General features: G+C 40.3%; 1 protein-coding gene across 1 annotated transcript in view; it reads right to left on the bottom strand.

The window, feature by feature from the left end:
- Positions 1-13,497, bottom strand: part of LOC126175632 (WD repeat-containing protein 75) — a 193,461-nt gene that overhangs the window by 159,945 nt on the left and 20,019 nt on the right. Inside the window, exons 6-9 of the mRNA XM_049922518.1 lie at positions 10,732-10,890; positions 10,179-10,390; positions 8,442-8,626; positions 8,203-8,360 (exon numbers count right to left, since the gene is read on the bottom strand). Coding sequence (XP_049778475.1) covers positions 8,203-8,360; positions 8,442-8,626; positions 10,179-10,390; positions 10,732-10,890 — 714 coding nt within the window. The remainder of the gene's footprint in view (positions 1-8,202; positions 8,361-8,441; positions 8,627-10,178; positions 10,391-10,731; positions 10,891-13,497) is intronic.

Raw genomic sequence — 13,497 nt, 5'->3', positions numbered from 1 at the left:
CATGGATGTTTGTGATGTCCTTAGGTTAGTTAGGTTTAAGTAGTATTAAGTTCTAGGGGACTGATGACCTCAGATGTTAAGTCCCATAGTGCTCAGAGCCATTTGTAATTAGCAGTCTTTGAAAGGGAGGTACGAAGGAAATGACAAGTATTATGGACAGGTCAGGAAAACTGCTGGTGAATCCTGTTGATGCCTTGGGCAGATGGAGGGAATATTTTGAAGAGTTGCTCAATGTAGGTGAAAATGTGATCAGTAATGTTTCAGATTTCGAGGTAGAATGGGATAGGAATGATGGTGGAAACCTGGAAACTTATCTCGTAATGGTGATAGGAAGAAGAATCAAAATTCTTCATCGTCAATCATTAAAGTCAATCAAATTTTTAATCACATCATCCTCTGATATGAGGAATATCTTCTTCACTCTCTTTCCCTCCCCTCACAAGTTTATATTCTCACACAAACCCAACCTATGTAAGACCCTTTCTCACTCCTAAGCCAGTCCAGCATAGAACCACTAAACACAACAGTGAGTTGGTGCTTCAGACACAATTACCCTCATGCCTTTTCACTGTCTGTGGAATCAAACATCCAGCTCACATAGTATGTGTGTTACCCAAGAAGTGACAGATCAAATTCACTCTCTGTTAAAATATAATTTCAGTCATAATATTAACATATCTTTTATTTCTCAAGTTTATAAAGAATCATTTATTAATATTAGTTTTCTCTCTCATTTATGTTAAAGGCATATGGAGGTAGCAACCCAATTTCCTATGTAACTGGTGGAACAGTGTGCCTCCTATTAGAAGCTGAAACTGCTATGATGTTCCCAGCAGTACCCATGTGGCATAATGAGCCTCTGTAGAATCCATGGTGAAAGACAGTCAGCTGTCTACCAGATGCCAAATGCTTCAGTCAAAGAACCTTAATTTTAAGTGAAAAATCAAACAATGGAAAATCCAGGTTGGAATATCAACAATATTAGGAAAAGGATAGATCACTGCTCACTGTAAAAGATGACACGTTGAGTTTCAGACAGGCACAATGAAAAGACTATTATACATTTAGCTTTTGGTCAAAGCCTTCTTCAGAAAAGAAAATACACATACACATAACATATGCAAGCACATCTCCCACACATGACTGCCATCTCCAGCAGCTCAGACTGGAACATATTCTGATCTGAGCTGCCAGAGATGCCAGCCATGTATGCATGTCATGTGCTTGCTTGCCTGAATGAGTGTGTATGTGTTTTCTATACTGAAGAAGGCTTTGAATACAAGCTAAGTGTATAATAGTATTATCATTGTGGCAGTCAACAACTCAACGTGTTATCTTTAGCTGAGCATCAATCTACTCTTTCCTAATACTGTTAATATTAAGTGTTGTATTGTCAAATACCAAAACTCAAAGCAAGAGGTCGACCACTGCAAAGATGCTGCAAGCCAGAGCAGCATCTATGGCGGGGCCAATCCAAGCATGCCTCAGGCCATAACCCTTGCAGTTCCCAGGTACCACCACCGCAAAGCCTTGAGATAAGAACGGCCACAGCAGACAAGCAATTATAGTATACCTGCAATCGCCGTGCTATCATTGTGTATCCGATGCTACAGTGTGCCTGAAGTGTTTTTAGTTAGTTAGTGTTGTCTAGTCAGCTCACAGAACTGCTGTCGGGCTGGAGAGTGGAATAGTTCCTGTTGTACAAGCCTACACATTTAACAGTGTTTGCTGTACAACTGTATAATACAATACTGTCTTCAAAGTTTATTGACTCTGAACAGTGTACCTATTCATACGAAACATTGGGGTGGACTTGTCACACCAGCATTACCTCACATCACAGTTGCTATTTGGCTGCTTCATACTTTAAACAATTCAATCACCAAGTATCAAACAACCAAGCACTATCACACCTGTGACAATCCATGAGACGGTAAATGACATTAAGTGCACCAGTGTGTTATGAAAAATCTCTGTAAGTTAGTGCTTACGATTGGGATTGTTGAATGTTTGCTGAGGGACAAGGGGGGGGGGGGGGGGGGGGAGAGAGAGAGAGAGAGAGAGAGAGAGAGAGAGAGAGAGAGAGAGAGAGAGAGAACAAAAATGGTACTCTCAGCAGCTTTGATGAGGACTGCATCAGTCTGTATTTGCCTCTACCTCAGCTCAGGTCTGTTGTTCGTCCGTTACCAAACTGTCTGTCAATTTGATTACTAAAGTATAGCCAAACGTAGCAGTAACATACTTTTTGGGCACAATCTTCAGTAAAAGATTATGTCCTGTGGATAGCATAATTTGTGATGAATGGTAATTATGCCAGTGTTTTGTTACAAATACAGTCAAATGTGACAAAAAGTATATACATCACTACAGTGTAAGTCAGCTTTTACATTCCCAGAATTAACATTTTTCACTGTATAGAACATTTTTTTATAAGTCCCTTTGAAAGCTCTACGCTGAGAATGGTAAATTCCCCATGCTTTTGTGACATCATAATTATAAATTTCCTGATATTTAGATGTAATGAAACAGTGTTATTGTTGGCTTTCTAGTAGTGTTTACAAACATTACACAATAAACTGACTTGAGTTCTGGGCCCCATAGTTCCGAATCAGTAGAAGTCATTAAAAGTTGGAACAATTTGCACCAATTTGTCTCCTACAAATGCCAACCTAACAATGACAATGCTTAGAATAGTGTTGATTGTACATGAGTTATCGAATTCAAAAATTTGGACTACATGAGAATTGTTGGCAACTATTTCATTAAAAAAAGTATTCACTTTGATTTACAGGGAAATATAATCCAGTGACATATGGTATACAGATTTTCAGAACATGTTGCAATTTCTGAAATGCTGGTTACATTGGGAAATAATAGCGAAGCCTAAACAATTCGAATACAGTTATAACTGCCACACATTTTTGGCACTTTTTTTTAATACGTCCCAGTTTCTGAGGTCTTTTTTAGGGTGGAACCTGACAGCCCAGTTAAAACTTAACTATTCATTTCACTCGTTATCATGTCCTACAGAATCATACAAGGGGCAATCAAAAAGTTTCTGTTCGAAGGCTGATATGCCAATAAGGCAAAATTGCCTTGAGCTTTGAGGCCAGTCATCCCACTGAGCCAGGTTGAAGATAGCCATTTGGTAAAACACCACATCCTACAGCATGAAGAAGTCCATAACTGCCAACTACAAATCCTGGAATAGTTGATCATCCACAGCCTTTCTTAAGGGGGCCAAAGGTGTGATAATCGCATGGGGAGAGATCGGGACTACAGTGCAGGTGCTCAAGTGTCTCCCACTTGAGTTAGCATAACTTCCGCATTATGACATTTGCAATATCGGAACGTGCATTATCATAAAGCAGCAGCATGTTGCACCATTCTGGAATGGTCGGTTTTGATAGACATGCTGCCCCCATACATACTCATCATCTTCTGATGGATGTCTAATGGTATTTGTAATTCGGCAGCCGGGAAGAGAATAACAGCATCATGTCCTGCATGGATACATTTGGTAATAATGTTGCCATAGTTCACATTTCCACAGTTACCGCATATGTCAGAAATACACAATTGCTGCACTAATCCTTTCCCTACATATCAGTGCTTGTACACCTATATCAGTCATGCTACATAGCACATACACTACAGAAACTTTTTGATCACCCCTTGTATTTCATTATGCCATCGCATCCGCATGTATATTTAACTTCATGATGTTGTTTGCAGAATATATTCTGTCACTGTGTCTGCCATCTTATCTAATCCACCAACATCATGTATTGTCAGCTGTTGTTTTGTATTTTACTTACACTACTGTTCAGAAGAAGTGAAAACCAACACCAAGAGATGTGATCACACTGCAATTCATTCCACTGGTTAGGGACATAACACTAAACAAATGATTAGCATTACAGACCTGTACATGAACTGTGACTGAAAATTCAGTACAGGTGTAGTGCCACCATGTGCTGCAATCGCAGTCACTAGAGGTTGTGGTATAGAATCAAACAGCATCTGAATTTGCTGCAGGGGATTACTCTGCCACATGGTCTGTAGGCACGTCCACAAAGCATCAACTGTCACTGCAGGAGGACTTGAATGAACAAGATGATGACCAACTATAGTCCACACATGTTCAATGGACATTATGTCAGGTGAACAAGCATGTCAGGGAAGCAGTGATACCCATCATTCTTCGAAGAAGGGTAAGGCTTGAAAACTGCTCGTCATATGCGGCAGGGTGTTATCCTGCTGAAATATGGGATGTGGAACGGCCTGCAAGAGGGGCAGTGCTTTGGGCTGTAAAACCTCCCTGGTGTAAAGGTAGCTGTTCACATTTCCCTCAAGATGTAGGAGGAGAGATAGCGAGTGATAAGGAATGGCACCTCAAATCATCACAAATTGCCCTCAAGATGCAGGAGGCAAGAGTGTGAGTTACGGGCAATGGTGCCTCAAATAATCACTCTTGAAATTTGTTCACTATGCCACTCAACAATACAGTCTGCCCAACTGTGTTCAGCATGGTGGTGCTGAACATGTATGTTTCCATAACTGTAAGACAAGTTGAAGCGGGACTCGTCCGAAGACAATACATTTTGCTGCTCAGCAGGCAAGTGTCAGTGTTCATATGCCCATTGCAGTGTGCGACATTGGTGTGTTCTGGTCACTCAAAGAAGAAGCAGTGGCATGCATGCCACCAGCCAGCCCGCAGAAGAAAGCATCAAACCGTTGACACAGGCTTGTCCGCACCTGCTGTAGCGCTCCAACTTCACACCAACACTATGGACAAAGCTGTTCCGACCATTACAGCCAAGCAGACAAGATGGTGGTCATCTTGCACTATGGTCACACTGTGTTGTCCAGTACCTCGTCAGTGCTGTGTGTGGCCTTCTTCCCTCCACTGGTTCCACATACACCCATACACCTCACTGGTGAAGCAGCGTGCCTGTGCAAGCTGCAATGTCATGAAATGACAGACCCACCTCCTGCAGATCAATCATTCTGTCCCGTTCAAACACACTCTCCTGCCGATATTCCACCCTGTGTTGTCAGTGAGGCATAGTGGCACCTGATTATACTTTTTCATTTCATACGATGGCTCCACACTGACTAAGCACTGTGTAACATTGACCTGTCCAGTCACACAAAATAGGGTGCTGTTGGGCTTACCTGCATGCCATTCCCTGCCTTTTAAGTAACTTGTTATGATTCTGCTGTTCTACACTTGCTCTAATCATGGCATGCTGCAGACCACTGCTTCTGGGTGTTTCAGTTTTTACAAACATTAGTGAATTTTCTTATAAAAATTATTTTTAGCATCCGATGTAGCAAGTTTTATGATTTGAAGTTAGGTATACTTCTTGACAACTGTGTGATGTTACATACTGTCTGAAACATATGGCCAGGTATTGTAAACACTTCCAGACTTCAGCTAAATTTTTAATGAAGACATCACCACTGACAAGAAGAAACTGAAAAGAACTATAATTCAGCATTTTTCTTCAAAAAGTATGAATTACTTCTTGACAACTGTGTGATGTTACATACTGTCTGAAACATATGGCCAGGTATTGTAAACACTTCCAGACTTCAGCTAAATTTTTAATGAAGACATCACCATTGACAAGAAGAAACTGAAAAGAACTATAATTCAGCATTTTTCTTCAAAAAGTATGAATTACCAATGTATTCACAAAATGTAAAACTTGTGTAGGTGCTTCAAAAACAATCTTCCACTATTTACATTTTCGTACAATTTACAACATTTTTTGAAGTCCCCTGAAAAGCATAAAAGCAAGGTTTCTCTTTATTTGCAAAGAACGTGTCTGTGCAAATGGATTGCAACATGAAAAGTAATTCTTCCTTTGCTTGTCATTAACACTGTTAATAAATACTGGTGTTACCCAATGCTTGATAATATATGTGGACTGAATGATTTTGGTGAGCCTTGCCACTTTATTATTTTTTCCTTTTTAAGAAACTTAAAATATTTTTGTAGAACAAAACACTCTAATGACAGTGTCAGTTGTCTGTTACTACTGGAAGCATTAAGAAGCACACCAGTTTAAACAGACAATGTTAAGCTGGTTTGTTCGAAAGCACAAGTGCGATAAACATTTGCTGTTGCTAAGCTACTGGAATGTCGTCACTAATTTTGGGCATTACCGCCTGAGACACACCTCCATTGCAACAGTATGTGAGGCAAGGAGGCACACGCAGAGGCACTGACACGTAATTTCATAATTTCACAAGTGAACCTATTTGTACACCATAAGGCGGGAGGGCTGAGCCGCACCACTGTGGTGACACTGCAGAAAGGCAATGCAACTACAAATTGGCCTGCAAAGAATTTTCACACCAATGCAACACAAAGGTGTTGATCCATATACGACTGGAAGCTATGTATTGACACAACAAGTGTGTCATTAATCATAATAAATACCCTTGCTTATAGCATAGTTATGCACAGTCTGGCAGCATCCCCTGTGACATCGGATCCATGCAAGTCTCCCTCATGTTATGGGCCACCTAGCAGCCGATGCTGGTCTGGGTAGCCACTTTCACTATACCAATACAAGTTTCTAAGGTCACCCCTATGGACTATGGATAAGCCGTTCCCAGGATCCACAGTAGCAACCAAACTCCTGTTTTGGAGGGCAGTGGTTTGCAGCCAGGGCGGTACTGCAACCATCCATCTGCACCAGGGCAAGCTTCTAACCCGGTAGTGGTGGATGCTTATGAGAATTCAGCAGACATTTGTGTCATCAGCACTACTCACTCAGGGCCACATTGTGCTAAGTCAGGCACGTGCTGCCGAGTGGGGTAAACAGTGTCAGAAAACAGAACACAGAAGTCAAATGGGCAACCCGCCGCCGTGACCTTCGCACATCAACGGCACCTCTGGTAGACCGAGCACTTGCCAAAGGCATATCTGGAGGTGTTGCCGCACTTTAATGCTGTAGCTCAAGATTGAATAAGAGATGTTATATCTTTCAGCGGAGTTTTTCAAACCAACCCTGGTCAGCACCATCACCTCCACAACCCGCCGCTCCACCACCTCTAATCATAGTGCTACTACTCACTTTGGATCACTAAAACTATTAATGCGTGCTTGGCATTCAGTTGCACATTAGGCAAGTCTGTCTTAACAAGATTTGTTACTTCTGATTCTTCTTTTTGTTTCCTTCACTATTGTGTTTTGCTTAGAAGACCTTAGAAATTATTTCCTGATAGTTTAAGAGGGTTAAAGAAAGAGGCATGTAGCTGACATTCTCCACTGAATATAGGAAGACTCACAAAAAGGGCAGACACATACGGAGTGCTAATGGATACAATTATCTGCATATCTACTTCAGCATTATTTGGGTCATCATACTTCCTAACTTACATTTGGCTATGAAAGGGCTACGCTTCATCATATTTCAGACAGTTACGTAGTGTGTACCCAGTGACAGAGCAATTCATATTCTTGTCACAATGGAGTCTTTACAATACTTGTCTTATATGGAACATATCTTTAGCACGAAAAATCACAGTTTCAAAACCTGTGCCACACATTTGTCTAACACTTGCTATTCCATGCTGCAGTAACAGCCTCACCACCCACTAATTTTACTGTACCCAACAGACAGAGTTCGACATGAGTATGATTCTACACATTCAGAAGAATGATCATTACAAAACTGCAGTAATGTGTAATGTGGCTGATTTTGGCAGCTACTTCCGAACTTTTGCAATCTGAGTACTTTTCACCAAATTGCAGTTTCTTGCCACCCCCTCCCTCCCTCTATAGAACTGCACCCAAAGGCCAACTCCACTACCCTGTTCAATAACGTGTTTGATTTTGGCAACTTCTTCATAGTTTATTGTAGCCTCTGTTTCATTTCCTATTCACTGGAGCACAAGAACACATCTATAGTAAACTGTTCATCTACTGATATCCAGTCAACCCCCCCCCCTCCCCATATTTTACATAGCATTATAATTAACAATAACATTTTCCACTACAAATTTTTATTAACTTACATTATATTATTTTTAATACAGGGAACAGGTTAAATTAATGTTATATAATAAGCATACAACTGCAATCTTCCTAAACAAATGTAAAAACTGCTCTTAGTTGTCTTAAATGCATTTGAGGAGCTAAAATGCTATCAATCATGCAATACTCAGCTGCTGTAAATAACTTACTGTATAAGCTTGAATTTTCTGTAAGTCCCCAAATTCGAAACTTTTGGTCATCACCAGTTGTAACAGCCAACAAGCGGTTAGAGATTGCAGATGGTTGGAATTCTAAGGCATAGACAGTACTCTTATGAGGCAGTTCTATTGCAGTGTTCAATGAATACCTGAAAATAAGACACATATATGCGATTACTGCAACTCATAAATAGCAGACAACTGATCTGTAAAGACTAAACTTAACTTACGTCTGCTTAGTGCTGTCATAAATCCAGAATTTTAGGCGCAACTCAGGGCTGATTTCATTGTCGTCTCTCTGCTCCACTGTTGCAAGCCAATCTCCAGCAGAACTGAAGGCAACCTTAATTACTTCTGTATTAACTATAACTTCACCTCGTTCCTGAGTTAGATAATTCTGTCCTGTAACATCAAGCTACAAATATTTTGATGTTAGAACAGGCGAAATAATTTGCAACACTGAAATAATATAAATTTAACAGAATGACTGGAATGCTACAAATAAATCACATCAAACGCAAAAATAAAGCTGTTTGGAGGCCCCAAACTACAGCAATTCATAAACACATAGAATGTAGTGCATTTCACAGGTCGTCTTTCTGCCTAAGTATATACATGCAGCTGTAGCCAACAAAAAGTCATAATATGGTACACTGAAGATATCTCCAAGATAAATATCAATTATAAACATTTCTTTTGACTCAAAACTGCATATAGCATTTTCAAAGATATGAAAGAAAGAGTTCAGTGACACATAAAGTTAGTGCCTTACATTATTAACATGAAATCCAGCAGGGTGCAGGGGAGGGGGGGGGGGGAGTATGCAACACTATCTGAGCAGAAAATGCGGTAAGTATAATTTCTGGGAGTTAGGAATATGCACAAAAATTAGCTGGTGTTAAACAGCAAATATATGTGATCAGTATTCAACTTTGCAACATCTTGTTGAATGCTAGTGAACAGTGAACAAAAGTATTACAAGAGATTGGCCCAATCCAATTTGTTTACACATTCCCTGAAATTTTTTATCTACAAGAATATACTGAAAGAAAGACCATATCAAAACATAAGCTGCTAAGATGCGCTGCAAGTATTTAAAAAAAGTGTAAAATTGCCAAATTCATAGCTCTCAATAAGCCCGGCTGTGGCTGACCACTCCGTATTGCTGCCTGCACCGCGGGCGTCAAACTCAGCTGTACCAGGAACAGAGTGCGCGACCCATGATGCATTGTCGAGGCCCGTGGCTTGTTCAGGTACCCAGCTGAGCCTCGGTGTCAACAGGGCTCGGTGAAATAGGGAAACAGACAGCACTGGGAAGGCAGGAATGGTGGGTCACACATGAGCAGAATAGCTTTCTGAATCGTCTGCACTCTCCCCTCTCAGCCTGGCGACCGAAACAGCCACCACTAATTGTGATATGTCCTGCACAGAAATCTAGCAGATGTGGTATCTCTGAGCTTGGCGCTCAAAGTGGCAGCATGTGTCACTTGGGCCTTCAACCAGCTTTCCATTTAGTACAGTCTAGCTAAATTTGACTTCTTTTTTGATCAATGCAGAAGAATTCAGCTCTATTATACATTTGCCTATAAAAAGCTTCTCAAACATTACATTTAATACGTTGAATGTACTAAGAAGGTAGCAATGTTAATGGTTTCATTACTTTTAGTACTTGAAATACAAACAGTAGCAAGTTGTTTCTGTGTTTTTCCATTACTATTTACATTGTACACAACACATATGACACGAGTATAATCTGCACACAGACGAACTCTGATAACTGCCTGACATAACTTTATTCTGCACTGAAAGTGCTAATATTTTTTTACAAAATGTGTCATTAACAATAAACTTTGCTCAACAGTTTTATTAAATGATAAATGTAAGAAATATGCTGTATCAAAAGATGTATACTTGTTATATATGGTTAGTAATTATAATAATTTTGCATTTATAATTTGCATACATACATTGTATAGCAGTGTTTTTGAGTGCACTGAGAAAAACTGTATGTGTCCTGTGCGTCCATTAAGTACCAAGGACTGCGTGCGAGGATCCCTTGTTAACCTGGCTGGGAAGAGAGGACCGGGTCTTCCAGGAGCAGTAGCCACAGGCCTAACTCCCCATGTAAAATGCTGAACCACAGATAAATGTTTGAACTGGGGATCAATTATTTGAATTGCTGGAAAATGAAAGAAATAACAAAATTTGAATTTCAGTTTTAGAATCTAAGCATTTGCAGCATATTTTTATGTAAAATTTTGTAAGAAACTCAAACACATTCTATTATTCAACTTTCTGGTACTAAATGTGGAATTTACAGAAGTGGCCTTTAAATTGTTTTTAAAAGAATCCTTAACAAAATAGTGAACAAAATTGAAGAGTTGTACATCTATTAATGACATGAAACCTCAAACTTAAATATTCAGTCAACATTCAAATGTGTGTAATTTATTCTTGTGCATAAAACCTTTTTAATTCAAAGCAGGGTAAATAAATTCTGACAACTCTGCAATGTTTTACCATTATCATCTGTTGAAATGCCTATACATCTGTTATCCGAAGATAATGAAATGTGGGCAATTGAGGCTGGTAATCGTGGCAAGAAACTGCGCTGCTGTGAGGCATCTAGGGACCACTTCACTAAAACTCCCTCGCCACCTCCAGTGTAGACGTATGTTCCTGCAAAATAAAAGAGAAATATTGCTAATTACAAACAGAAAAATCTGGAATAATATGAGCCATGAAACACTAAATCAATACAACACATGTAACATTCCGATATAATACTTGAAACTATGAAAATTTAACCTTTTTGCTATGACAAACTGTCCTAATCTTAGAATAAAATAATTGCAAAGGTCTCAAAATATCATATTATTACAAAAGCATTTTAACTAAACATTTGTCCTCTTATGCATATTGGGAAACATCAAATAAATAAAAGCAACTTAAATCATGAAGTACCATTTAGATGTTTTTTCTCTCTTCTACAATGACACAAAAATAAAGTACTCACAGCCAGAAAGAAACAGACAATTGAAAATGCCTCTCACGGTGAAGTACTTTTTTCATTAATTTTTTGTAACTAGAACTATTCAACCTCATCCCTTCAAACACTTTTTGAAGGGATTATTGTCAGTAAAATCCAAATGGGCAAAAAAAGGAGTCTGATAATACAATTTTAATATTTAATCCCTTCTATGACTCACTGTTAAAACTCTGGCATTCACAGGAGCAACTAAAGTTACATTTAAACATTACAGACGTAACACCATATCTCATTGTCAGGTTGAGTAAGGCTCTCATGATAGGCAATTTTAAAATCCAAACCCAATACGAATATGGTAATGAAAAGTCTTGGAGGAATATGAATACAGTAATTTAAATAGCAAATGTAACAACTCACTGAATAGTTGAATTGCTGAGTTGTAGATAGACACATAAAATGCCTCATAACTCTGCTGATTTCAGTATACATACACCCATGTCCATGGCGACTACACCCCCAGCAGCACTGCAGCTTGACTGGGTAGAGGGCTTGTGTCAATGAGCTGGGTGAGGGGAGAAAGTTGGCAGAAAGTTAGATGCAAGATTGGGGAAGGATGGCTAATGGGCAGGAGGGAGAAGCAGTAGACACATGGAATATGAATGTGGCACAGGTGTGCTCGTTTTGGCCACAGGCAGAGGAAGTTGTGTGCAGCACACACAGATGTGCAGGAGTGGATTAGGAGCAGGAGATGCACCAGAGGAAGAGGGAGGCTATGAAGAGGAGAGAATGGATGCAGGTTGAGTGAAGTTAAGGTCATGATGCAGAGGTGGAAGTGGGTATGATGCAAGAGCTAGCAGAGTTACAGACCAGGAGGATTAAGGGACTGAAGGATGTAAGGATGGGCTGCAAGGAAAGTTCCCATCCTTAAAATACAGAGGAGCTGGGGTTTTGGGGGAAAGGATCCTGATGCCATAGGTTGTGAAGCAGTCATTATAACTGAGAAAGTTTTGCTCAGGAGTATGATCTGCCACAGGGTGGTTAACAGTTCTTGGTTACAGTTTGGCAGTGGCCAAACCCCCATAAAGTGCTGTGCAGAAATTATGGCAGATCTTGTCTATGACATGACTGCTTTCATGGGTGGCCCTGTCCCTGAGAGGACAGGATAAACACAAGACAGAATTGCACATCACAGCACAGCACAACCTGCACCACTCCCACCACAGGGTTATTCTATCTTATCCCATCTAGTAAATCTCTCCTGACTCAGGGTTCTAGGCAACTCTTCCATAACTCTTCCCATTTCCTAAACCTCGTCAGTCCTTTTCCTTAATCCCTCTTCCTTTCCCTTCAACCCTTCTGCCAGGAGGAGGACCCATGGCTCCAAAAACTTGCACTCTTCCACATACCATTAATGCATGTTTTCTGCTTGTTGAGCAGATTTTTTTACCTACCCATTTTCAGGCACTGGTTATTTTAATTGACACATAGAATAGTAAGCTGATCCTGTATTGAACTCTTATGGAACTACTGTACACAACTAAAGTTACATTCCAAAGTGGTGATTCATTGACAGAAAATTTAAGTACATCGCTTTTTAAACAGCATAATGTGAAAAAATAATGTATTAATTCTGACAAACGCACTTCCGAAATACATGTACTTATGTATGTATGTATTAAACCAGGGACCTAGAAATGACGGAGAGGCTTTGTCCTACCACAGCCCTGTGGTTCACAACCCCACAACAGGCCACAGCAGTCCACCCCACCCACCCCACGGCCGCCCCACGCTGAACCCAGGGTTATTGTGTAATTTGACCCCCAGCGGACAGCTCCCCCTCCCTCCCCTCAACCCCCCCCCCTCCCCCGTGGGAACGTCTCATACCAGACAAATGGAACCCCAAATGTGAGCATGGTAGAATAATTATGGTGTATGCATACGTGTAACTGAGGCGGAATAAGGGGACCCAGCCCGCATTCACTGAGGTAGACGGAAAACCATCTTAAAAAAACCATCCACAGGCTGGCCGGCGGACCGGACCTCTGCCAGGCGGATTTGTGCTGGGGACCGCCATGCCTTCCTTCTTGGGAAGCAGCGTGTCAGACCGTGCAGGGGGGCACATGTAATGATGATCTGATTATATTTTATTTACAATCATCCACAGTATTTTTCTTTCTGATGTAGGGTGAAAAGATGAATTAAAATTACCTATGATGTATGAGAAAATAAATCTTAGATAACAGTAAACAAAAAGAATAAGGAAAAATAAACATGTCTGAGAAGGCATCCTTTTATGG

Source organism: Schistocerca cancellata, chromosome 3 (genome assembly GCF_023864275.1).
Source record: "Schistocerca cancellata isolate TAMUIC-IGC-003103 chromosome 3, iqSchCanc2.1, whole genome shotgun sequence".
Lineage (NCBI taxonomy): Eukaryota > Metazoa > Arthropoda > Insecta > Orthoptera > Acrididae > Schistocerca > Schistocerca cancellata.
This window is presented reverse-complemented; position numbering and strand designations above follow the sequence as displayed.